This window comes from Rhamphochromis sp. 'chilingali', assembly GCF_963969265.1.
Source record: "Rhamphochromis sp. 'chilingali' genome assembly, chromosome: 2".
In the NCBI taxonomy this organism is placed as follows: Eukaryota; Metazoa; Chordata; class Actinopteri; order Cichliformes; family Cichlidae; genus Rhamphochromis; species Rhamphochromis sp. 'chilingali'.
The window spans coordinates 42826469-42852342 of NC_137930.1; the positions used below are offsets into that span (position 1 = coordinate 42826469).

Genomic DNA, 25874 nt, shown 5'->3' on the forward strand with positions numbered 1-25874 from the left:
GAGGCCAAGCCATGTGTTGAGGAGCGCCCAACTATATCTAGCCAGTAACTCTCAACCTCACACACTAACTCAGGCTCCTTCCCCATCAGGGAGGTGACATTCCATGTCCCAATCACTAGTTTAGGTAGTCAGAGATCGGTCTGCCTGGGCCTCTGCTCCTGGCCGCTGTCCAACACACATTGCAACCGACTCCTAGGGCGCCTCCTGTGGTTAGCGGCCCTACAGGAGGATGGGCCCATGTCCCTTTTTCAGGCTGTGCCTGGCCGGGCCCCGTGGAAGGTCTGGCCACCAGAAGCTCGACCTTAGGCACCTTACCTGGGCCTGGCTCCAGGGCAGGGCCCTGGTAACCCTGTCGTGGGCAGGGTGAACTGTTCCCTCGATGTTCTACTCATAAGAGTCTTTTGAATGGCTCTTTTTCTGGTCCCTCACCCAGGACCAGTAACCCTACGAGGGGGCAACCCCACCCAACAATATAGCCCCTGGAATCTCTGGCACACACAAACCCCTCCAGGACAATAAGGTAGCGATTCACAGAGAGGGGTAGCGATTCCATAATGATTGAATACAAAATAAGTAATAGCCCTGAAGATACTGACACTGTAGATGTGAAAGATCAGGAATAGTACCACTTTGAGATAAATGTACATGTCCTGAATAACTAGTGTTTTTCAGCTGCTGTACACTCTTCGATATATTGTGTTAATTTTTTTTATTATTATAAACTGAGTAACTGATAGATTGAACAAAACTTTTACCTCCTCAGGGTGCAGCAGTGTTGAGGATGCTTTCAGACGTTCTCTCAGAGCCAGTCTTCATCCAGGGACTGAGTGTATGTTTTTGTATATTTCTTTTAGTTAGTTAATGAGATACATCACCTTATCCAATATTGTTCAGCCACAGATAATTAAGAATTTTGGATTGTTTTCCTTTTTTCTGCAGACTTACCTCAGTTACTTTGGATACAGTAATATAGTAGGGAATGACTTGTGGCATCATCTGCAGATGGTAAAATGATGATTTCTTTTTTTTATTTACAAAGGTTGTATGTGACTTTGGCATTTTGTTACAGTTACAAAACATGATTGTTTGGTATATTCTCTAAAAAAGGGATAGTTACATTACCATAATTTTTTTTTAACATTTTATGGCATTTTGAAATTTCTCACACTACCAGACTGTGCAGCCAGACACAAAATCATCTGCATGTATTGCCATATGATCCTACAAAGGACTGAGGTTCTATTAAAACACACAGTACAAAAAATTTCACAAATTTTAAATTTCACAATAGCTGACAAATGTTATTACTGCAAACTTCTTATATTTTATTTTCATTTTGTCTTAAAGTTATTATCATTATGCCTCTGGTGTTTTTTTTTAACTAAATTCTTTTTGGTACTTTTTTTTAAATCTACAGGCTGTGAAAGAATATAATGGTTCACTTCCTCATTCAGTTGATCGAATTATGAGTCCCTGGGTGCTTCAGATGGGATTCCCTGTGGTTACTATAAATACAGCCATAGGGAAAGTATCCCAGAAGCACTTCCTGCTGGATGCAGATTCTAACGTCACAGTCAAATCACCTTACAAGTATGCAGAACTACAGCTTTTGAAATGCAAATATGCTTTGACTCATTGTGGCAGTATTGAGAAATATGTCATTTTTTTTATATGTCCTTCCCACAGCGTTTAGATTTAGTCTAAAGTCAACTTAGATTTAGTTACGTTTTGTTTTCATAGCACAAGTTCACAGCAATAGTTATTTCAAAAAGCTTTGTATAGTAATAAAAAATACCTGGCAATCTGAAAATCTCAAATAGCCCTTTGCAATAGCAGGAAGAAAGAACTCCCTTTTAACAGGAAGAGATCTCTGGTAGAATCAGGCTCATGGAGGAACTATAAACACATCAGGAAAGTGTTTGCTTGTTTAGGGTTGTTCACCACATCCGAATCAAATTCCTGATGAAGGCTCTTAGGATCCTGTTGCATCCTTCTCTGAAAGAACAATTTTTAGAGGGTATAGCAGACGTGGCAGTTGGTTGACTTGAAACTACAACGTAAATCTCCACATTTCTCAAAATAGTATTTCAGCTTTTTTTTTCTCGAAATGGCCTTTTGGGTTTAAACTTTAAATTGTGACAGCTCAAAATGGACAATAATAATGAAAGAAAATCTGAAATAACTGGCACAGGTAATGATACAGGTAGAAATCTAGACAGCAACGTTTGGTCTGTTTAACGATTCGATTCTTTATCGATTCTCTTATCGATTCTTGTTTTTAAAAAAGGAGAACACACAGGTCGATTAGCTTAGAACTTTGTTTTATATCGTCTCTTTGAACAAGATAGAAATTTAGCAGTAACATGGCCTTACAAACCCAACTGTGAGATCTTAAGAGATCCAGCCTATGGCTCTTCCATGGGGTGTCACGGGGTCCCCAGAAAAAAACATTGTAAATGTAAAATAATAAAATAAATATTCTTCTGTAGCAATAACAAAGTATAACATAGATTATTCTGTAGCAATTACACAAGAATATCCAGTAATGTCCCTGCCTACAATTAAACACATTCACTTACCGAAAATCGGGGGCATCTGCTGTAGCAAATGGGTGCAAACCTTTGACCACAAACTTAGTCCCTGCTCGGTGACATTCGTCTATCCTGGACTAAAAGGAGACGCTACCGGTAGACTGCAGCGAGAACTGCCAGCATCTGAGCCAGCCAGACTCTGTCTGTCTCTCTCATCATGGTCACCTAAATGCACAGTAATGGCAGGTTTTGTAATAAGGCAGATAGTGCTGACATAATATGCACTGTTAGTTGATTATTTACCTGCCGTATTAACGGGAGAGGACGTGCAAACGTTACCGCTGCTGCTGGGTTCGTCCAGAGCAGAATTAAAAACACGACATTCATTTAAGGTTATCGCGTGTTTTATGAGCAAATGCTTTTGCATATTCATAGTGTTTCCTCCCTTAAATGAAAGATCTACTTTGCAAGTATTGCAAGTTGCCCTGTTGTCATCTGTTCTCGTAAAGTACAACCAAACTTTTGAGCGGTTGTGCCGCTTAGGCGCCATGATTCCTGCCAGGTAAATGACGCTCAACAACATGGTGCCGTCATTCGAGGCGACTGGAATCGATAAGGGAATCGTTGCAAAAATGACAAACAATTCCAATTAATTGAAACAGTGGGAACCGGTTCTCAACAAGAACCGGTTTTCGATTCCCATCCCTACTTATAGTATTTATAGAAAGTTAGACCCTTTCTAACTCTCTATTTTGTTCAAACACTTGACACATGTAATCACATAACATTATTGGATCACCTTATTTAAGGTCCATTTAAACAGTGAATTGCTAAACCGAATTAAATAGAAATATTAAATTCACTAGTATTTGTCAGAGCTGCACCTGTTAGTAACTTGTTTGGTATATGAATGACGCTAAATGTGTTGCCTTCCCCAGCTATGAGTGGCTGATTCCTATTCGATGGATAAGGGGTGGTACGGTCCAGAAAGATATCTGGTGGCTCATGGAAAAGGAAGGTAAAGCTGGTACACAGTTTTAATGTGGTTTTACAAGTACAATACAAATGTAATTAAACTTTTTGAAAATTTAAGCATGTGGGTTTTTTTTTCTTTTCCTCCATCAGTGATAAACTTAGAAATGAGGAGTGATGGTTTTTGGGTACTGGCCAACATTAATGTAACTGGATATTACCGGGTAAACTATGACTTGGGAAACTGGGAACGCCTTTTCACCCAGCTTAATACAAATCACAAGGTACACAGACACTCTCTGACATGATTCACATTTTCTCATTTAATGGATGCAGGACATCAATTTTGTTATTTTCTGTTATCAGTATTTATGCATATGCATAATGAGATATGCATATGTACATATAAAAAATTCCCCTCTCATCCCTGTGGGCAGTCTTTATCCTTCAAACTCAGGTCCTCAACCAGATCTTGGATGTTGTTCCTGGGATTTGGTGAAGCCACACCTAGCTTGGTGGGAGTTTCTGAACCTAGTGCTCCGATTACCACTGGAACCACTGTTACTTTCACCCTCCACATCTTCTCGAGCTCTTCTCTGTGTCTCAGCGGGGAACGCCTATGTATTTATGAAATGGACCCAAATGCAGACACAGGAGAGATGAACTGAGGTTTAAAGAAAAAGTGAGCCTTTATTGTGGCGGATGGCAAAACTAAACTAAGACCTACACTGGGAAATACTAAAATAGCTATGAAAACAATTTTCTTGGGGATAAATAAAGTATTATCAATCAACCAGTCAATCAACCAATCAAAACAGTTTCGATGGATAAGAACATGAAACTGAAAAGGAACATGCGACTATGGAGCTATGAAACGAACCAAACATGAACATGAACCTGAACAGTAGAGAAAACTCTGTGACTTGACCTGATTCAACATGAACGCAAACAGACGACCCAACAAAGACTGCATGGATCACACAGATCAGGGAAAGTGGAAACACATAGGGAAACAGCTGACACAAATGAACGTCATGACACCACAGGGAAGAGAAACACTAAGCACGTTGAACATAGAAACAGACTTTCAAAATAAACCAGGAAACATGGAGAGACAGAGACGTTACAACACCGGCTTGACAACATGAAACACACAGACAAGAAATACAAGTCATACTGACACAGAGGAAAAGAACAGACTCACACAAGGGAACATAGATGAAAACCTAAACTGGAATAACACTTAACTTAATCCTAACTGATAATACCAACACAAGACTTTTATTTTCACATATTTTCAATATAATATAAGAAATAAAAATTACAAAATGAACTCAAAATGCTGAGTCACAGACCCATCCCCTGAGACTCTGAGCCCCTGGTACTTCTCCAGCTTCTCATGTTCCTTCTTCCGGATGTTGCTATCATTCGGTATTGCTAAGACTGTCACTACGGCTGTCTTCTTCTGCTTGTCCACCACTACTATGTCCGGTTGGTACATACCAAGCAGGAGCCCATCCTTCCATGATGGTTCCTCCTTGTTCTTGGGTTTCTGCTGCCTGAGGTATTTTTACCAATTACCTAGTAGTTAGTGGTAAGGCGAAATGACAGCCCCAATTTGACAACTGTAAGAATTTATATGATGGCAAGGACCAATCAGCTAAGTAAAGACAAATGACAGCCCATAATTCTTTTAAGAACTGAAGGTCAGTCAGTCTGGAAAATTGCTAAAACTTTGATTGTGTCCCCGAGTGCAGTTGCAAAAACCATCAAGCGCTACAACAAAACTGGCTCATAACAGGACCACAACAGGAAAGGAAGGCCAAGAGTCACCTCTGTTGATAAATTCATCCAAGTCATCAACCCTTTAAAAACTGCAAGTTAACAACACCTCAGATTAGAGCCCAGATAAATGCCGCACAGAGTTCCAGTAGCAGACACATCTCTACATCAACTGTTCAGAGGAGGCCGCATGAATCAGGCCTTTATGGTCAAATAGCTGCTAAGAAACCACTACTAAGGAAAAGCAACAAGCAGAAGAGATTTCTTTGGGCCAAGAAACACAAGGAATGGACATTAGACCAGTGGAAATCTGTGCATTGGTCTGATGAGTCCAAATGTGAGATCTTTGGTTCCACTCGCCGTGTCTTTGTGTGATGCAGAAAAGGTGAACGAGTGGTCTCTGCATGTGTGGTTCCCACTATGAAGCATGAAGGTGGTGTGATGGTCTGGGGGTGCTTTGCTGGTGACACTGTTGGGGATTTCTTGAAAATTGAAGGCACACTGAACCAGCATGCCTACCACAGCATCCTGTGGCAACATGCCATCCCATCCTGTTTGTGTTTAGTTGGACGATCATTTATTTTTCAACAGGACAATGACCCCAAACACACCTCCAGACTGTGTGAACGCTATTTGACCAAGAAGGAGAGAGATGGAGTGCTGCACCAGATGGCCTCCACAGTCACCTTACCTTAACCCAATCGAGATGGTTTGGGATGAGATGGACCCCAGAGTGAAGGCAAAAGGGCCAACAAGTGCTCAGAATCTCTGGGAACCCCATCAAGACTGTTGAAAAAAACATTTTAGGTGACTACATCATGAAGCTCATCGAGAGAATGCCAAGAGTGTGCAAAGAAGTAATCAAAGTAAAGGGGAATTATTTAGGAGAAACTAAAATATAAAACATGTTTTGAGTTATTTCACACTTTTTGTTTACTATACAAGTCCATATGTGTTAATTCATAGTTTTGATGTCTTCAGCGAGAATCTATATCATTCCAGGTTATACCAGTGATAAACAGAGCACAACTTGTGGATGATGCATTCAGTCTGGCCAGGTAGGTCCATTAAGTTGCAGTTTTTCACTAATTTCCAGTTCTAATAATTCTGGTGTCTTTTATATATACCCACTGATAAAAAAGTAACTATATAACTTTTCCTATTTGAGACAATGAAGTACTGACTCAAGTGCAAGCTTTAGGTTTTTACGCAGATCTTTTCTTTTGATGCCACCTTTTGCTTTTCAGTAACTACATTTTCCCCCCAGACTTAGTTAATTGCTGTTTTTCAATTTAAAGTTTTGGAAGCTTACATTTCTATTATTTATAATCAGGAAATACAGATGATTAGTAATGACGAAGTAAGGGCAGCTACGAAAAGTGGAAAGGAAGCTGGTGCCATGGTCCTGGATCTTTGAGCCAGTTTTTTTGTTGTGGACTCCTGGGCCTTTCTTTTGGATTTCAGAGATGATTTAAGTTCATGCTCAGTATTTTTCATTCCGAGTTTAGTATTTCCTTGTGCTTCTGAGTTTCTTATGTATATTTTCTCAGGATGTCTTGTTTGATTATGTTAGTTCCTTTAATGTCCTAGAGTCTGTGTTCTGTCCTCAATGTAAAACCTTACAATTCCAAAGGAACTGCAAGTAAGCCTGCAGTCTGAGAGCAAAGTGTTCTATAGTGGCAGCATGGGACACTAAGGACTTTAAGATAAAATGGGGCCTGCTCATTCAAGACCTTTTATGTGAGGAGAAGGATTTTAAATTTGATTTTTGGATTTATAAAGGAGCCAATGAAGAAAATCCAGTATGGGTGAAATATGCTCTCCCTTTCTAGACTATGTAAGTACTCCTGCTGCAGCATTTTGGATCAACTGAAGGCTTTTTGTTGAGTTCTTAGGACAGCCTGATAAAAATGAATTACAAAAGCCAAGCCTAGAAGTAATCAATGCATGAACTAGTTTTTCAGCATCACTTTAAAAAAACAGGATGTTCCTAATTTTAGAAATTTTGCACAAATAGAAGAAAGCAGTCCTACATATTTGTTTAATATGTGCATTGACGGACATAGCCTGGTAGAAAACACCAACTCCAGGACTTGTCACAGTCTTACTTGAGCAGAGGAAAAGCAAACTCTTTGCGTTTTGCGGGGCGGCATCATGGTGGGGGCGGCATCAAAAAAAAAAAAAAAAAAAAGCTCGTTCTCATGCTGCCCGACGTCATGCCAGCGCATATTGTGAATGACATAGGCACCGATCGGTTTTCTATCTCCCATTTGCTGGGAGTAAGGACGCCCTCCGTTTGCGAGGTGCGCCTGCTGCTTGCGGCACAGGGAGGAGAGGGCGGGGCGGCGGGGGATTCTCTGGCTGGCTGGAGCAGCATCTAATAACCTACCCGCAAAATAAAAAGAAACCAACAAACACGAAAACACCAGACATTATGATACAGACTTATAATTTGCACCGATGTTTTTTCAAAATTCTATACGCGAAAAGTGAGCGCCAGAGCCCTCGGTGCGCCTGCTGCTGAAGTCAAAGTAAACTTTATTGTCATCTCCGCTACATACAGTCCAGTATATAGAGAGACGAGACGACAAGGCTCCAGTTACAGCAGTGCAAGTAAATGAGCAATATGTATAAGAAGAGTAAGAAAATAAATATACACTTTAGGACCAGGGGTAAAGGGATCAATAACAATTTAAAATTTACAGTTTGATGATTTAAAGTCTCACACACAACCCGTCGAAAGGGGAGGGGGGCCGGCTCCTTCCAAGTAGAGCACATTTCATTTATAATGTTGTAAATCCAAGACCATTATGTATTCATGATTTAAATCCTGGGTTGTGCGAAATCCTCGAAATAAACCCTAGACAAAGTGAATCTGTGAATTAAGGTGTAGGTCTATTAGGTTATGTTGTGGTGATCCTCGGGTTGGGGGATTTGTGTTCATACTGGAGTGCAAAATTAAAACCAATGGAAGATGGACAAGAAAAGTTCAAAGCCATCAGGTCCTCAGTTTATAAAAAAGACAAAAGAAGAGGAGGAGAAATGAGCAAAAGATGCAGGTAAGCAGATGTGTCATTGAATAATGGCAGGTCATCCTGAAACAATCAGAATCAGAATACTTTATTAATCCCTAAGGAAATTATGTGGGTTACAGTTGCTCCAAAAAGAAATGGTAAAAATAGTAACAGTAACAGTTACTGCCATAAACATACAGCAATGTGCATAAACATACTTATTTTAATGCAGATATTGTCACAATTAATTATCAGCATATTAGACATGCAACCCTCCTATCTGCAGACAGATGTCAAGCCAGCTGCACAACAACAACAGATTCTGAGCTAACATTACTCCGACTAATTTGAGGTTCAAGTGTTCTAAAAATCACACTCTCCCTTTAATACACAGTTTTATTACCTTCTCACATTGTATGAGAGTTTATTTGCTAAGTGTCATAGGCAGAATCTGGGCTCATCACTGAACATAATATTCCTCCACATGTTCATGATGCACCAGTGCACATGTTGTCAACATCAGTTCAAATGGGCCTGATGGTGAAGGGCACCCATGGCAGGCTTCCTGGCAGTACTGTAAGGCCAGAGTTCGGCTGTGTCCAGTCTGTTCTGGGTAGAGAGCCACCGGCTTCATCATCCTGCAAACTTTGACTGCAAATCTGTTGAAGACTAACTGCGGTCCCTGGCCTTCTTGCGGTGTCATCTTCTTGGGGTGCCCTGTGTCTGAAATTCCCTGTTATATGGAATTTTGTGTTCAATTTGGAGATGATACTAGGGCTCATTATAAATACGCTGGAAGCTGGGTTTGGAGAACACCACCTTAAAGTTGCTTTATGGCATGGGGCCATATCCAGATCAGTGAAATAGGGTAAGCTTAGAGCAGACATCAACTGACAAGAATCAGAATCGCATTTATTGGCAAAGTATCTGCACAAACACATACAAGGAATTTGGTTCCGGTCGATGGTGTCTTTCAAGCACAACAATGTAAAAGCACACAATATGTGAGCAACACAATGAACAATATACATAAACCACAATATAAAAACATCTAAATCCTTATATACAAAAACTACAGGATTACAAAAATGAATACCACAGAATGTACATAAGGTGCAGTTGCAGTATGGCAGTGTGAAGCAATGTGACAGTTCAACTATTTAGGAGGGAAATAGCAAGGGGAAAGAAACTGTTCCTGTGTCGGGTGGTCCTGGTCTGCAGGCCTCTATACCGTCTGCCAGAAGGCAGCAGGTCAAAAACTCTGTGTCCAGGGTGTGAGGGATCTGTAAAGACCACTGTAGAAGGGTCCATGCTCACTGGTCCTGTTAATCAGATACCTGATTGGCACCTGATCGTCAGCACCTGGGGTACCAGAAATTCAAAACAAAGAGTCGGTAGCAGAATAAGTTATTTGGCAATGTCAAAAAAGAGATGGCAAGTTTTCATGGGCGCAATCCACATACTCAATTCCACTGCTCAAACCACAAATGTATTTTTCTCACAAATGTGGTGAAAAGAGGTTTTCCAGTGTTACAAGATTTATTGAATAAAGAAATTTGTTTGTGGTCAATTCTTTGCTGTAATATTGTTTCTTAGCAATAAGTTATTTATTCCCATGTATTCTTTCTGCAGGGCTCAGCTGCTCTCCACCTCTCTAGCCCTCAGGACAACCTCTTACTTGTCAAAGGAAACAGAGTACATGCCCTGGCAATCTGCTCTCAATAATCTGGACTATTATTACCTCATGTTAGACCGTACGGACGTCTATCAGCCCATGCAGGTGAATACTTTCCAAAGTTTAGCTTTTTAAGAAATGTTCCTTTACTCTCTATGACTGTTTACCCAACTGTGACTTTAGACCCATTTGGAGGAAAACATTTTCTGCAGATAAACTCTCCTTAACTCTTGATTTTTAGGACTACATAAGAAAGCAGGTGACTCCACTATTCCTATACTTCAAGAACATGACCTTAGACTGGAGCAGTGTTCCTGTACAACACACCGATCAGTAAGTATACTCACCAGGATACATAGTCCACCTATAAACGCAAACAAAATATAAAGATGAGTAGATGAGTATAGGTTACAAGACATCAGAGAAACAGCAGCTTATATAGATATAGAAAAATAAATAAATAAAGACTTGAACCACAATCCAAATGGGTTATTATAGTCTAAAAATCACTTTCCCATCTTATTCCTACAAAATAATCAGCAATCCACAAATGACATATATTGACATATATTCCACCTTGTAATCAGTGTGTCAAAACAAAAAAGAGATCTGATTTAGCAGTTGGCTTGAGTGCTGGATAGTAGTTTAATTTATTTTTTGTACTTAAGTTTTGCTAACCACAATTTCCATTAGTTTTAGATTTCTCCTAGACTGCATTGTAGTGTTAGTCTAGTTCTTACTCTAGTATAGTAATGTATCACAGATCAATCTTGGTCCTTGTTCCAAGAACAAAGTACTTTTATTTATAAATGCATGGCCGCATGAATAAATTAAAAAAAATTCTAAACATGTACTGAGAAAGTGGGTACGGAAAGTATTCAGACCCCCTTAAATTTTTCACTCTTTGTTATAATGCAGCCATTTGCTAAAAGTTAATTTTTTTCCTCATTAATGTACATACAGCACCCCATATTGACAGAAAAACATAGAATTGAAAAACTGAAATATTATATGGTCCTAAGTATTTTAGAATTTTGAAGTTACCTGGATGAGCCTGCTTTGTAGTGCAAACCTCAGCTGAGGTAAACAGCAGACTGACAGCCTACATTCACTACAGATGAACGGCACCCAGAAATAGTTGTCCTTCAGTGGCCACTGTAGGTGAACTGTGGAATGAGAGTGGTAAGAAAACAGAACTCAGTTGACTGCAATCTACAGTCCACTGACATCTAGCAGTTGTATTTTATACACTTTAATGTAGAACTTTCCAGTTCTGTTATGACTCGTCTGCCTCAGTTTGAGCATCACTCTTGTGGCAAAACTCTTAGCGCTCTGGTCCTTTTGTAAAACAAATATATATATTATATGGTATAGAAATCAGTTAGACAGTAAAAAATGCTTGTATGAATGTGTGTGAATAGGTGATTGAGACATGTTGTATAAAGTGCTTTGAGTGCTCAAGTAGAGTGAAAAAGTGCTATATAAGAACAATTTCATGAATTTTTTTTTTATTTTTTATCTAGCCTTTCTTTATATTAGCAAAAAGCTAGTAATTTGCTAAGATTTCAGTGCTTTTTCAAAGTCTTCATTCCTTATTTAGTGCTGTTCAAAGAAAATTCCATGGTGGATACAAATTTTGGTGACCATACAGGCAATGTACAATGAATGAAACACGTGAAACTACTTATGAGATAAATAATCTATATGAAAATCAAAAGAATTGACACTTTTGACAGTGGTTATGCTAAGTTTTGTGTAGATTGGCTTACCCATTAAGGAGGTGATGGGCTATATACACTACTTTACACCAGTCCAATGTGTCTCTGATGCTCAGTGATGGGTTATTCCCATCACTGAGCATCAGCATTTTACTAAGCAGTTTAAGCAGCTGCGCGCTCCCACAGGTGGCAATCACTTTCTGCCCGACGATCACTTTTTGGCACAACACCTGGAGCTAAGGAGCAAAACAATCGCATGAGTGCTGCTGTTTGACTGAGGAAGAATAAAGTAGTCGTGGTAAGCCAATCACACGACCACTTCAAGACAAAGCAACAAGGTGATATATACCAGTTTATAAATTGTGTTGATAGGCAACGTAAAACCAGAGTCATGATAAACAATATATACGCAGCGTTTTTTTCCTCAATAGTTTCGCCACGTTTACTGTCTAAGGACAGCGCAGCAAGCACTCTCTGCTTATGAGCAACAAATCAAAAACAAAAACAAAAAAACTGCCCTTTCATTTTGGTGGGAAAATGCACCATGTCAACCAATCAAAAAATGATATGGCAACATGACATTTGGTTGTTTAGGAAGAGGGGGAAGTTTTAGGAGTGATGGCGAGAGAGAGAGAGAGAGAGAGAGAGAGGAAAGAAAGACAGCAGTAAAAGAGAGAGAGTGAGTTTTGAGATGTGAGAGATTTGTGACGTTTAGCGTGTTTGGAGTGTGTAGTTAATGTGTTGTCTTGTGTTGTGTGTCAGAACAATGAGGTGACTGCTGTCTCCAGGTAAAAAATAGGAGTGATACACCTGCTGCTGTCAGACCTGCAGGTATCAGGCTGTGATGTTCTCCTTTATAGTGGACAGAATTTTTTTTTTTTTGGAGTGGCACAAATAATTTGTGGCATCTTATTGAATGCAGAACAGCTGATTGTTCTGTAAATAGTTTGAAATAGTTATTAAAAAAAGGGGGTAAAAGGTAAATGGCTGCAAATAACTTTGTTGTTTGCAAAACTTTGTGGTTGTTACAGTAAAAATGTAACTTTCTACTTGGATTTTATGTTTTTTGTCTGACTTTAGATCAATTGTGTTAATACAGTATGTCAAAATGAAAACTTAACTGTAAATTCAAACACGTGAGGTTGTGCTTTAAAGGATGATACCAAACAAGGCAAAGTAAATAGTTTTTAAAGGTAAAATGTAGAGGAAACATCAAAAGTAGTTAAAAATGGCCAATTATACCCTGGACCCCAGAGGCTTAAAGATTTTTTTTAAAGTAACGCAATAGTTACTTTTCAAGTAATTAATTACTTTTAGAATCTTGTAACTCAGTTACTAACTCAGTTACTTTTTTGAAGAAGTAACAAGTAACTATAATTAATTACTTTTTCAAAGTAACTTGACCAACACTGCTGATGTTTCAGATATAACGATGCCTGTCTCTTCTTGCAGATATAACCAGGAGAATGCCATTCGTATGGCGTGCAGAAGTGGGGTACCAGAATGCAACAGCTTGACAACCACATGGTTCAAAAAATGGATGGAGGAACCTCAACAAAATATGTGGGTCAACTTTATAAACTACTTTTCAATCACTGCGCTTTAATGAGATAGTTGTTTTTTTTTACATTGTAGAAATTCTGGGCAACAAGGAAATTCATATATGGCATATTCCATAGAGCAGGGGTCTCGAACTCCAGTCCTCGAGGGCCGGTGTCTTGAAACTTGTTGCAAAACATGTGAAAAAGAGCAGTAGGTCATTAGCAAGACTCTAGAGAACTTGACTGCATGCTGAAGTGGCAACCCCTAACCCTACTCAAGTCAATTTAAGTAAATGTAAACATTTGTTTGGGAAAATGTTGTTCTAAAGTTACTTTTATTGCACCATGTTCATTCACTCACAAGCTGCTGTAACATGAATCAAATGGCTGAATTGCCAGCTCAGCATACAGTCAAGTTCTACAGAGTCTTGCTAATGACCTACCAATTGTATTCACTTGTGTTGCAGCACGGACACATGGAAAAGTTTCAGGACAGGCCCCCTTGAGGACTGGAGTTCGAGACCCCTGCCATAGAGGTTATCAAGGCAAAAAGCACACATGTCCAGGACCTTTTCAAAAACACAATATTTATATGAGCCATCTTAAACATTTATTTTTAATCTAAATGAAAAGAATTAGCCTGTTAACTTGGTAATGCTAGCTTTGTTTCCATGTGCACTGTTTCCACACAATGCACACATTCTTAGTATTAAGAGAAACTTTAAACGGTGCAGTAATGCCTGCAGCTGTTGGAAGGCAGCCCCAAGCTCTTTAACAGCCTGACTCACAGTAGAACTAACCAACTGCTGTCTTATTTACATTAAGGTGTAGTGTAACTGCCAGCATAGTATTTCCAATATTATTAATAAAAATAGAAAATAAAACAAAGCTTAAAATTGAATTTTGAACCTGAACTACCCAATTCCCATTACTCAAACCAATATCACCGAGTCTAAGAGCAGGTCATATTCAACTGAATCAAATGCCTTGGACATATCAACAAACAGCTGCACAGTACCGCTTCTTGTCCAAGGCAAAAATGAACTAAATGATATAAAGATCTTAATTAAATGTCCTATCCGCAATAGTGCCATTATACTTACCCATACACCTATATTTCTAGCTGATGAAACCTATTACAGCCTGCAACAGTAAAGAACCTTGGATGTATTCACTTTAACAGCAAGCAATTCAGAGTGCTGTTGTGAATGGTGTGGGGGTAGGGATAGGCTTGGGACCCTCCCCTAGCTCTGCTGCGGAGGGTCTGTGCTGATGGACGTGGGTTACTGACCTGAACTGCTGCTGAACTGGGCCCTGGTCCGGATGGGCCTGGGTCCCCTTTCCCTGGCGGGTTGCGGAGTATGGGGGTGCCTACTGGGGTGGCTGCCGGTGGAGCTCACGGGCACGTCACTGCAACCCCTCCTGGCTTCTGCTCCGCGGCTGCTGAGTGACCCCTCATCTGGGGATTTGTAAATATTGTAGCTATCAATTACAATCACACAATTGGGCATTAACTTTTTAAACTGCATCTCTGATAGAACCATGATATTATTATCAGTTGTGATAATGTAGATATTTATCATGTCAGTTTTAGGGACAAGACTTCTAACATTAAAATGTAAAAGGCAAAGACCTAATCTATTTTTAAAATCTGCTGGACTGAGAATGTTTTTTATTGGACCAGGGTTTGGTTGCATGTTCCCAGATAACAGCAGAGCAGCATAACAGACTTGAATCTATTAGTTTTATAATCAGCATCTCTGGCAGCTGAGTACAAAAGCTCTTTTTGCACTTTGAGGATGTCATTCAGAGCTTTCAGAGATTGTAAATATAGCAGAATCCTCTTGTGACTTGTGATTGTGTGATGTCAGTCTTTTTCTTTTGCATAGAATGAATTTCTCAATGAAGAATAAATGAATCACTGACAAATATTCAAAAACATAAAAAAGGAGACGGTAAATGCCCTCTTGCAATTGAGTTCAAATCATCCAAAGAGGCAAATATTAATGAACCAACAGATGCGAGTGGCCAGCTTTTCCTGAAAAGTCAGTGACTCTGCTACTTGTGGACAAAATTCAAGGAAGTAGGTTCAACAAACTCTGAGTTTAAAAATAAACCAAGTTACAGTGGGGCAAAAAAGTATTTAGTCAGCCACCGATTGTGCAAGTTCCCCCACCTAAAATGATGACAGAGGTCAGTAATTTGCACCAGAGATACACTTCAACTGTGAGAGACAGAATGTGAAAAAAAAATCCATGAATTCACATGGTAGGATTTGTAAAGAATTTATTCGTAAATCAGGGTGGAAAATAAGTATTTGGTCACCTCAAACAAGGAAAATCTCTGGCTCTCACAGACCTGTAATGTCTTCTGTAAGAAGCTTTTCTGTCCCCCACTCGTTACCTGTATGAATGGCACCTGTTTGAACTCATCATCTGTATAAAAGACACCTGTCCACAGCCTCAAACAGTCAGACTCCAAACTCCGCCATGGCCAAGACCAAAGAGCTTTCGAAGGACACCAGGAAAAGTATTGTAGACCTGCACCAGACTGGGAAGAGTGAATCTACAATAGGCAAGCAGCTTGGTGTGAAAAAATCAACTGTGGGAGCAATCATCAGAAAATGGAAGACATACAAGACCACTGATAATCTCCCTCGATCTGGGGCTCCACGCAAGATCTCATCCCGTGGGGTCAAAATGATCATGAGAACGGTGAGCAAAGATCCCAGAACCACACGGGGGGACCTGGTGAATGACCTGCAGAGAGCTGGGACCAAAGTAACAAAGGTCACCATCAGTAACACACTACAACGGCAGGGAATCAAATCCCGCAGTGCCAGACGTGTTCCGCTGCTGAAGCCAGTGCATGTCCAGGCCCGTCTGAAGTTTGCCAGAGAGCACATGGATGATACAGCAGAGGATTGGGAGAATGTCATGTGGTCAGATGAAACCAAAGTAGAACTTTTTGGTATAAACTCAACTCGTCGTGTTTGGAAGAAGAAGAATACTGAGTTGCATCCCAAGAACACCATACCTACTGTGAAGCATGGGGGTGGAAACATCATGCTATGGGGCTGTTTTTCTGCCAAGGGGACAGGACGACTGATCCGTGTTAAGGACAGAATGAATGGGGCCATGTATCGTGAGATTTTGAGCCAAAACCTCCTTCCATCAGTGAGAACTTTGAAGATGAAACGAGGCTGGGTCTTCCAACATGACAATGATCCAAAACACACCGCCCGGGCAACAAAGGAGTGGCTCCGTAAGAAGCATTTGAAAGTCCTGGAGTGGCCTAGCCAGTCTCCAGACCTCAACCCCATAGAAAATCTGTGGCGGGAGTTGAAAGTCCGTGTTGCTCGGCGACAGCCCCAAAACATCACTGCTCTCGAGAAGATCTGCATGGAGGAATGGGCCAAAATACCAGCTACTGTGTGTGCAAACCTGGTAAAGACCTATAGTAAACGTTTGACCTCTGTTATTGCCAACAAAGGTTATGTTACAAAGTATTGAGTTGTATTTTTGTTATTGACCAAATACTTATTTTCCACCCTGATTTACGAATAAATTCTTTACAAATCCTACCATGTGAATTCATGGATTTTTTTTTTCACATTCTGTCTCTCACAGTTGAAGTGTACCTCTGGTGCAAATTACTGACCTCTGTCATCATTTTAGGTGGGGGAACTTGCACAATCGGTGGCTGACTAAATACTTTTTTGCCCCACTGTAAATAACTCTGAAATCATTCAAATTCAAATAATTCACCATATTGAGTGGCAGCAAGTATGAGTAGCTCTTGAGAGAGTGTTCAGTTTTAAATGTGTATTTTCCAAATATCGTGATGTGCACAACTCTGGGAAAAGTAATGTCCGCAAGAGATAATCTTCTTAGCCCTTGTTCGTCACCCTCAGAATGGCTTCCTCAACTTCAGTAATATGTGGTGTCTAAAGGCTAGTAAGTAGAAGTACACGCCATTTTTGCCGTCAGTTCTGATGGGAAATGTCAATTCACTAGTCGACAAGTGTGACGAGTTGGGTTAGACTGGTTGGGAAGCACTGGTGAGAAATCCGTGAGTCTAACAGTGAGTCTTTTTAACAGGATGTATTTTAAGATACTTACTCAGCAGTGTGTTAACTGTAACCTTTTCAGGATCCACCCCAACCTGCGTTCAGTGGTGTACTGCAGTGCCATTGCAGCAGGTGATGAGGCTGAGTGGGAGTTTGGATGGTCACAATTTAAGATTGCTTCTGTAGCAAATGAGGCCAACAAACTCATGTTTGCATTGGCCTGCACAAACAACACAGAGCTGCTAAACAGGTATGTGTGTCCTTCCTGTGCACAAATAAATGGAACATATAGTGATGTAACAAGTCAGTAAGAAAATCCCTTATGTGGCCCATAAATCAAGTCAGGGAATTTGCAAACAAACAAAGCAGATTTTTTTAAGCCCCTTGGGTTAAAGCCTTAGAATTAACAAACTGATATAATGAAAAGAACTGTTTTTTAAAGCAGTATTGTCTCCCATAAAAAAAAACTTATAAAGGAACTCATTATAAAAACTGAAACTATTTTTGCAATCTATTGTAGCTTTAAACTTTTTAAGAAACACTGAGTTGAGTGTGGATACAGCAGAGACTCCAAGAATAAACATAGGTGAAGGAGCTTTAGTAAGTGCATTTCTTGTTTTAACTGTTTTCACAGGTATCTGTCTTACACTTTAAACTCCACTATCATCCGGAAGCAGGATGCCACCAGTGTCATCACATCTGTCGCCAGCAACAGAGCAGGACAAAAGCTGGCTTGGGACTTTGTCAGAAACCATTGGGAATACATGTTCACAGAGTTAGTATCACACTGATAAAAAATAATTTGCATGTGTGAGGTGGAGCAATAACTGAAAATACAGAAAACATCAACATGGAGTGTGAATTTTAGTACAGTAGCATAAGGTTGTTAAAATATACTTTTACCCTTTTTTGATTGACAAAATAATAATCAGCACTTCTTTTATTCTGAAAGCATTTATCAACCATCAGTTTAAGTCCTGAATGAATATTTTAATACGGTCAATTGAAGTCACAATGGATTGTTATATGCCAAGTAAAGGAGGGTTCAAAACCTGAGCTGGTACAGGTGTGGTCAGAAGTCTACAGGGGCATGATTATTATGGTAATTTGTGGCTCTTGATGATTTCTAGTAACTTTATTTTTCCAGGAAATGGTTGTACAGCATAGCTCTATAATGACTTTTAAAAAGGGTATACAAGTTTGAATTTACTTTGGATTTTCTCTAATGCCATAATGGCACCGGATACCGGTACCCATCCCTATTCTTCAGTGACCTTTTTCACTCACTATGTGTTTATCCAGCACTCCATTTTAATCTGTGGCGCTCTTCCACAGCATGTCTTTGTCCCGTCTTCCCCCTTTCACCTCAGCTGGTGATAGTAAATGGACCAGGCTCAGCTTCCTTAACCTGGTTCTGCTAGAAGTTTCTTCCTGTTAAAAGGAAGTTTTTCGACCTTATAATATAAAGTGCTTTAAGGCAACTTTCGTTGTGATTTGGTGCCATATAAATAAAACTGAACTGAATTGATAATTGTTTTATCATTTGTTCCTTTTGAGTTTTGTTATTTCATGCTTTAGGCCCTTGCCTAGCTTTTGTTATAGTTCGTTAGTTCCCTTTTCTGATTCCTCTCTATTTCCGCATGTCTGTCTGGTTGTCTCCGTGTTCTGTCTCTGTGGTTTCTGGTCTCTCCCTGTTTAGTTGTGTCAGATGGTCTTTTCTCTCTAGTCTCCGTGTTTCTTTCCCTTTTTTCTGTCAAGTTTGTATATCTTTGTCTCTGTCTCAGTGTTATGTTTCCTGTTTTATTTAGACAGTCCCCTGTCTTGTGTGCATTCTGTTCACCTTTCTCCTTGCTGTCTCATTAGTCAGTTTCTGTTCCGGTGTGTTCCCTAGGTGTATCTAGTCTGCTTTGTAACCTCCTGTGTCTGTTTTAGTCCTCCATTTGCCTCAGTTCATTTCTCCTCATGCTGTTTTTTCACTCGTCCTGTGTGTTTCCTAGTTTCCACGTTCCTGGTTTCATCTGTGCCTGAGTATTTAGTATTTTTGAGTTCGAGTACTAGCAGTAAAGCTGGCCTTTAAGTTTATGTTTAGTCTGAGGAGTCCTGCATTTCGGTTTATTCCCTGCTTACCACACTGATGATCGTAATGTATACAGTTGTAACTTGGCTTTGGTTTAATAAAACTAAAAAATAAACCATAAATAAACCATGGTATTCATTCCCATGAATGTATGTTAATTTCTGACCACAACTGTAAATATGCCAAATTTTATGTGTGCAAAGCTTCCAAGAATCTGTGAAATAAAGCATTCTCGTGTTCTTTCAGATATGGCGTGGGCTCTTTCTCCTTTGCTTCTATGATCACTGGGGTAACAGCGAGGTTCTCCACACCTGCTGAACTACAGGAGGTATACATTGATTAGGTACAATACAAAACCAATTTTTAAATGTTAAGCTTTTGTCTGAAGTCTTTTCCTGTGATTTCTCTCACAGCTGAAGGAGTTTGTCGAGGCGCACAGTGCAACAGGGTTTGGTTCTGCCACACTGGCTGTAGATCAGGCCCTGGAGAGGACCAGAATGAACATCAAGTGGCTGCAGACAAACAAACAGGAAATCCTGAACTGGTTCAACAGTCAGAACGGAGATCAAATGCAGTAACAAAGGTGTGTTTGGAGATTTAGTGTTGTTTTGGTTTTTTTCTGGAAAAAAAGAGTGACAATTTTATAAACTACTGGTGTACTGGTGTTAATGAAAAACAGCATGCAGTAATAAAGTAGTGAAAGATGTCTGTCCAAATTAAATTTGATTTGACTGTATATGAGATGTGTTTTAATAAATAATAAACTCAGATGATCCCTTTATTAAACTGACTGACAAATGCAAATAAACTAAAATGTAACCAAACTGTAAAAACATTTTACCCATTTTATTTTAGATAGATATCAGATTTGATGATATCCTCACATCAGAACTAAAAAATGTATTTCATAGATGTGTTATGGGATCTGACAAAGTCTGATTTTAATGGTGAACAAGTCTTCCTTACTTTTTATAAACTTCAAAACTCGCCTCTGTCAGTGCGCCCCAGGGCAGCTGTGGCTACAATGTAGCTTGCCATCACCAGTGTGTGAATGTGTGTGTGAATGGGTAGATGACTGAATGTAGTGTAAAGCGCTTTGGGGTCCTTAGGGACTAAGTAAAGCGCTATACAAATACAAGCCATAGGGTCTTTGCCTCAGGCCTGTCCTTCTGTCTCGTTAATCTCTTAGAACAGCAATTTTCTTTTTTCAGTAACTGATGCAGGGAACCTCTTATAAGCAATACTTTTTCCACTGCGAGATTTCTGCTGCGTATTCAGAGAAGGACAAAATTTGCTGTGACTTTTGCCTTCTCTCACAACATGTTGTTGTAATGCTGTTCATTTCAATGCCTTCATTCATTTTAAGTCCAGAATACGTATGAGTGAAAAAAAAATAACTAGGAAGGTGAAAATTGTAAGAAAGAGAAGTCAACCAGCAGATTAGATTTTACCTAGCAAAGTGTCTTCAGGTCAGAGAGAGAGAGAAATAAAAGTACACAGCTTTGGTCACATATATTTTGTACTCCACTGTATTGATTTTGTCAAGGTCTGCATTGGCAGACCATGTGGAGTAGAGAAATAAAGACCCAACATAGGACAATTTTAACTGAAACTAAGACATTTATTGTGTTTGATAAAAAGTATGAAACAAAGGGCTAGGCAAACCAATACGACACTAAACAAAAATCTAAACCGTGGAAACAAGAAAGTAAACATGAAAAACCATAAACCTGGTGAGAATTCGTAAATACCTGGAAGCATGAAACCTTGATAACATGGCATAAACGTAACAGACGACTTGACAATGAATGCATGAGAGTTCATACAGACAGGAATACACAAGAGGGTGACGAGGGAAAAGGAAGCACACGGGCAACACAGCTGGGACGAATAAACATAATAACAAGTCAGGAGGAAGCAAACTGAACACGCTGAACATAAGACGCGAGAATGTCAAAGTAAAACAGGAAACACGCAGACCAAGACACACACACTTGACATGGCAATAGGGAAATAGAAACTGGAGATGAGACATGGACATAAATAAGCAACAAATACAGAGAACATGATGGCTAGGGAGAACACACATGACAGACAAGGGCAAACATGTAAATAAGAGGTGGAGACAGAGGGAGAGAGGGAGCGAGACACGAAGGGAGACAAAGACATCGCTGAGACACACAAAGGGCGAGGGAGACTTAAACACAAGGGACATGACAGACTCACACGCTGAAGGCACGGCACTATAACCAACATAGTGGGGGAGACACCTACGTGGGAGGAACCTAAACAAGGAAACAGAGAACTCAAACAGAACTAACTGAAGCCTAAACTATACAAACAACATCATAATACAAAAAGGCATGAAACTCAAAATGCTGGGTCAAAAGACCCAGCACATGACAGTAATCCAGTAGAGTCCAGTACAGTACTCATGCGGAAACATCAAAAAAGACCAAATGTTGGACTTCAATACACAGATAAATATTCTATTAACTTTAAATAATGTGACTGCAATATTCACTGATCATAAGCATCTCTGTCAGGAACCGGCTGTGTGCTGGCAGGAGAGGACCCAAAGGCAGGACTAACAACACGCAGGGATAAATTCAAAACACAGCTTTATTAACAGAATGGCAAAGGGCAATATAAAACTACACTGGGATGAACTAAGGCACAGGGAGGCACAGGGAGGCCACGGGGAAACGCACACAACACTGATGGATGACGCACAGAAGGTAATGAGAGACATGGGAACACACGGGCAGCACAGCTGAGGACAAACACATAACAAGACAGGGGGGACACGGAACTGAAAATACTGACCCAAGACGTGGGCCTTAAACGTAACACAGGAAGGACACAGAGGCAGACCGGAGGGGAGAGAGAGAGCACAGGGAGAGCATAATGGGCTGTGGAAACATGGAATAAAACTCAAGGGGAAACAAGCCACAGGAACTGAGAACTATATGAACACAGATACACAGAGGGAACACAGGACCAACGACACGGGGAAATCTAACAACCAAAAGCTAAACATAACAACCTAGGGACTAGAACTAAACTTTAAACTAACAAGGTGGACTAAAACCATAATACAAAATGACAAAACACAAGAAACTGAAACCGCTGGGTCAGAAAACCCAGGATCGTGACAATCTCAGTTAATTGCAATGAGCTGTTAAAAACTGCAGGTGAATTGATGCTGCAAGAATGACCATCCAACAATAACAATCATCCAATTGTTTTTTAAAAAGAGGTTAGTGCAAAGAGGTGTCCAAGCAGAATGCTTGAAGAACCATTTTCCTAAATATTACATTTTCAGTATGACCAATATATCTCTTGTTAGGATCCTATTAAAGGTTATGTATTTCTTCAGTCTAGGGGATGTAAGTTCAAATGTTCTCTGTCCTGCAGGTCAATAAAATAAATTTGTCTGCTTCATCCAGTCTCACAATTACTGTTTGCTAATGATTAATCTCTTAAAAACAACAAGTTTACGATGAGGGTTATTTTTAAAGGCTGTATTTTATCCTTATAATAAACAAGTACATTTTCAGAAACTGGAAGGTACTACATTTCATATAATGTTGCATACATTTGTGCCATACAGTTATTCACTTAATTCTGTTTACAGGTGTTGGTGGGCCAAAGAGGCAACAGTTCTTAAAAAACATGCAAGTTACCAAAGTCTACTCCTGTCCTTGACCCTAATCCTAGATGGTTCTTCAATAATATACTGGATGTTAAGAGGTTGATCTGAAGGTTATTTTCACAATGAATCAGTCAAACATCTGGTTAAAAATATTTGAAAATAGTGATCCCCATATCCCACTGCCTTAAAACTGACACCAACAGTTCAAAACAAAATAAACTTTCAGAAAAGGGGATTTCACTTATGTTGCTAATATTTTCAGTTTAACTAAGAATCACCAGTGAATTAACTGATTGTGTATTACAGATGACATATACAGACAAGTGCAGTATTATCAGATGTGAAAATCCAAACTAGAACAGTATTAACATTACAAGACATAAAGACACGTGGGAACTGGAATGAGTGAGATCACCCCTGCAAAAATTCACAGAGCAACAGCATCACATTTCTGTCATCAAAACCTAATCTTGACGTTAATATGTAGAAGTATGTGATTTAATCACACTGATCACATAAAATCTGTTACAGTCTGGGGCTAGTTTGCTAAGCTAGGTTATTTAGCCACTGTTTACAAGGACTAGCTTATTTATTTAGTATAAAGAAAAGCTAAAGCAGATTTTTAAGCTATGAAATATTGATAACAGAGCTTACCCAAGTCTGTCTTTGCTGCCTTAAGTCACTACAGTTTTAACCACATGTAGTCACAAATGTGAAGTCACTATGTATAAGCTTTAAGGCATGGTGTAAACAGTTTGGGTTACATGTTTGTAGGTAGAGTTTGTTGAAATCGGAAAATCTTTATTCAGTTTTTTGTCCCATGATTTCAAGCAGGTTATTTGCTAAAAGTGTTGGAAAAACTTTTAAGGTGCAAATTACAGATAACACTTTTTTTTACCCTGACATGCATGTAAATAGTGGTAGGAAGACAGAATATATTACAGCGCGTGCTTTAAACATTCAAAAAACATCTGTCCACGTGAGTCAAACAAATCATTAAATGGTTACTATGTCAACTGCCTTAGTGGATTCATGGCATCAATAAAGACTCATACAGAAATACAGAAAAACATAAACCTGCTTTTTCCTGGTCTAAAACCTCCAACCTGAAAAAAATTGTTCTAATGAACAGTTGTGAGTTGTTCCAAGTCTTGTCTTTTTTTAAGTTCAGAGTCAAGGTAAACTCATTAGCCTCCAACAAGAAGTAGATGTGTTTTGGCCTCTTCCTTACCCCCCTCATTCCCACCTCAGCACGCTCGTATCACTTCACTGGAGAATTTTCTGTTGCGTGTCAGGCAGGTTGAGGGCCACAAGGCCGCCGCACACCAGCGCAGTAAAGGATAGTAGAATAGGGATGGCTTTGGTGATTCCCACACAGCTAGCAAAGATGGAGCTGCTGAGAACAGCAGCCAGTTTACACAGAGCATTCAGCACACCAGAAGCTGTTGCTCTAAGAGAAAAGAGTGACAACAGAATGACATTTTGAAGCAGCCTTATTGAAAATAAAGCTGTCACCAGGACTTTTCATTTCTTAACATTTTAATGTCCAAACAGAAAAAAATATGGTTTTGTGTTTTTTCAAGACTGCTGTGCAATCTTTTTCACACATAAACAATATTATACATAAATCATCCTAAAAAAAATAAAGAAATGTGAACAAGGATCCAATGATGAATCACATAAATAATAAATAAATACAGAATTATTGATCTATGGTTTAATAGGTGAAGTTCAGGAACTTTTTGATCTCAAAACTTCAAAAATTCAAAAATTCACATACATTTTTTAGTTGCAAGTGAAAAAAAAAAAGTGATTAAAAAACACGGGCTCATTTTAAATCTGATCCCAGCAGCATATTTGAGCAACAACAACAAAAAAAGAAGAAATTAATGATTTAAAAAAGAAGTCTTTGGAATAATGAAACTTTCAAAAGTAAATATTTTAATGTTTTATGTTTACCTACTGAATTTAATATAATGTGATCAAGTGGTCAGGGATATGTGATATGAGGATATTGTAATCTGTGGTTTTAGGAATTGGAATTTCTCATCAGATGCACTGATCCATATTTTGTTTGTCCCAAAACAAATTATATATATACATACATATATATATACATATACACATATATACATATACATATACACACATACATATATATATATATACATACATATGTATATACATACACACATATATATATATATACATACATATATATATATATACATACATATATATATACATACATATATATATATATACATACATATACATATATATACATACATATACATACATATACATACATATATATATATATACATACATATACATACATATATATACATACATATATACATATACATACATATATATACATACATATATATACACATATATACATACATACATATACACATATATACATACATACATATACACATATATATATACATATATATACACATATATATATACATATATATACACATATATATATATATATATATATATATATATATATATATATATATATATATATATATATATATATACACATATATATATATATATATATATATATATATATATATATATATATATATATATATATATATATATATATATAAGGGGTGCAACGATATTCGTATCGATATTGAACCGTTCGATACAGTGCTTTCGGTTCGGTACGCATATGTATCGAACAATACAACATTTGTAATTTATTTTATCAATTTTCCTTCTGACGATGCTGTCTGTGTTGAGCGCTCAGTGAATCTGTGTTCGACTACTCCGCCTAGGCTGCACTGTCGAGCGCAGATCCACTGAGCGCTCAA

At 38.8% G+C, this 25874-nt stretch overlaps 2 protein-coding genes across 3 annotated transcripts in view; one reads left to right on the forward strand and one right to left on the reverse strand.

Moving 5' to 3' along the window:
- Positions 1 to 19957, forward strand: part of LOC308391593 (aminopeptidase N-like) — a gene marked incomplete at both ends in the record, with an annotated part of 34558 nt that extends 14601 nt beyond the window's left edge. Inside the window, 13 exons of the mRNA XM_080874246.1 lie at positions 764 to 829; positions 940 to 1005; positions 1418 to 1590; positions 3470 to 3549; positions 3657 to 3787; positions 6288 to 6343; positions 9932 to 10079; positions 10216 to 10307; positions 13145 to 13255; positions 17385 to 17552; positions 17937 to 18077; positions 19626 to 19707; positions 19793 to 19957. Coding sequence (XP_080730372.1) covers positions 764 to 829; positions 940 to 1005; positions 1418 to 1590; positions 3470 to 3549; positions 3657 to 3787; positions 6288 to 6343; positions 9932 to 10079; positions 10216 to 10307; positions 13145 to 13255; positions 17385 to 17552; positions 17937 to 18077; positions 19626 to 19707; positions 19793 to 19957 — 1479 coding nt within the window. The remainder of the gene's footprint in view (positions 1 to 763; positions 830 to 939; positions 1006 to 1417; positions 1591 to 3469; positions 3550 to 3656; positions 3788 to 6287; positions 6344 to 9931; positions 10080 to 10215; positions 10308 to 13144; positions 13256 to 17384; positions 17553 to 17936; positions 18078 to 19625; positions 19708 to 19792) is intronic.
- A 1060-nt stretch (positions 19958 to 21017) lies between these two features.
- Positions 21018 to 25874, reverse strand: part of LOC308393164 (synaptic vesicle glycoprotein 2B-like) — a 50585-nt gene continuing 45728 nt past the window's right edge. For both annotated transcript variants that reach the window (XM_080876698.1, XM_080876697.1), the window contains one exon: positions 21018 to 24484. In XM_080876698.1, the coding sequence (XP_080732824.1) occupies positions 24301 to 24484 (184 nt within the window). In that variant the 3' untranslated portion in view covers positions 21018 to 24300. The remainder of the gene's footprint in view (positions 24485 to 25874) is intronic.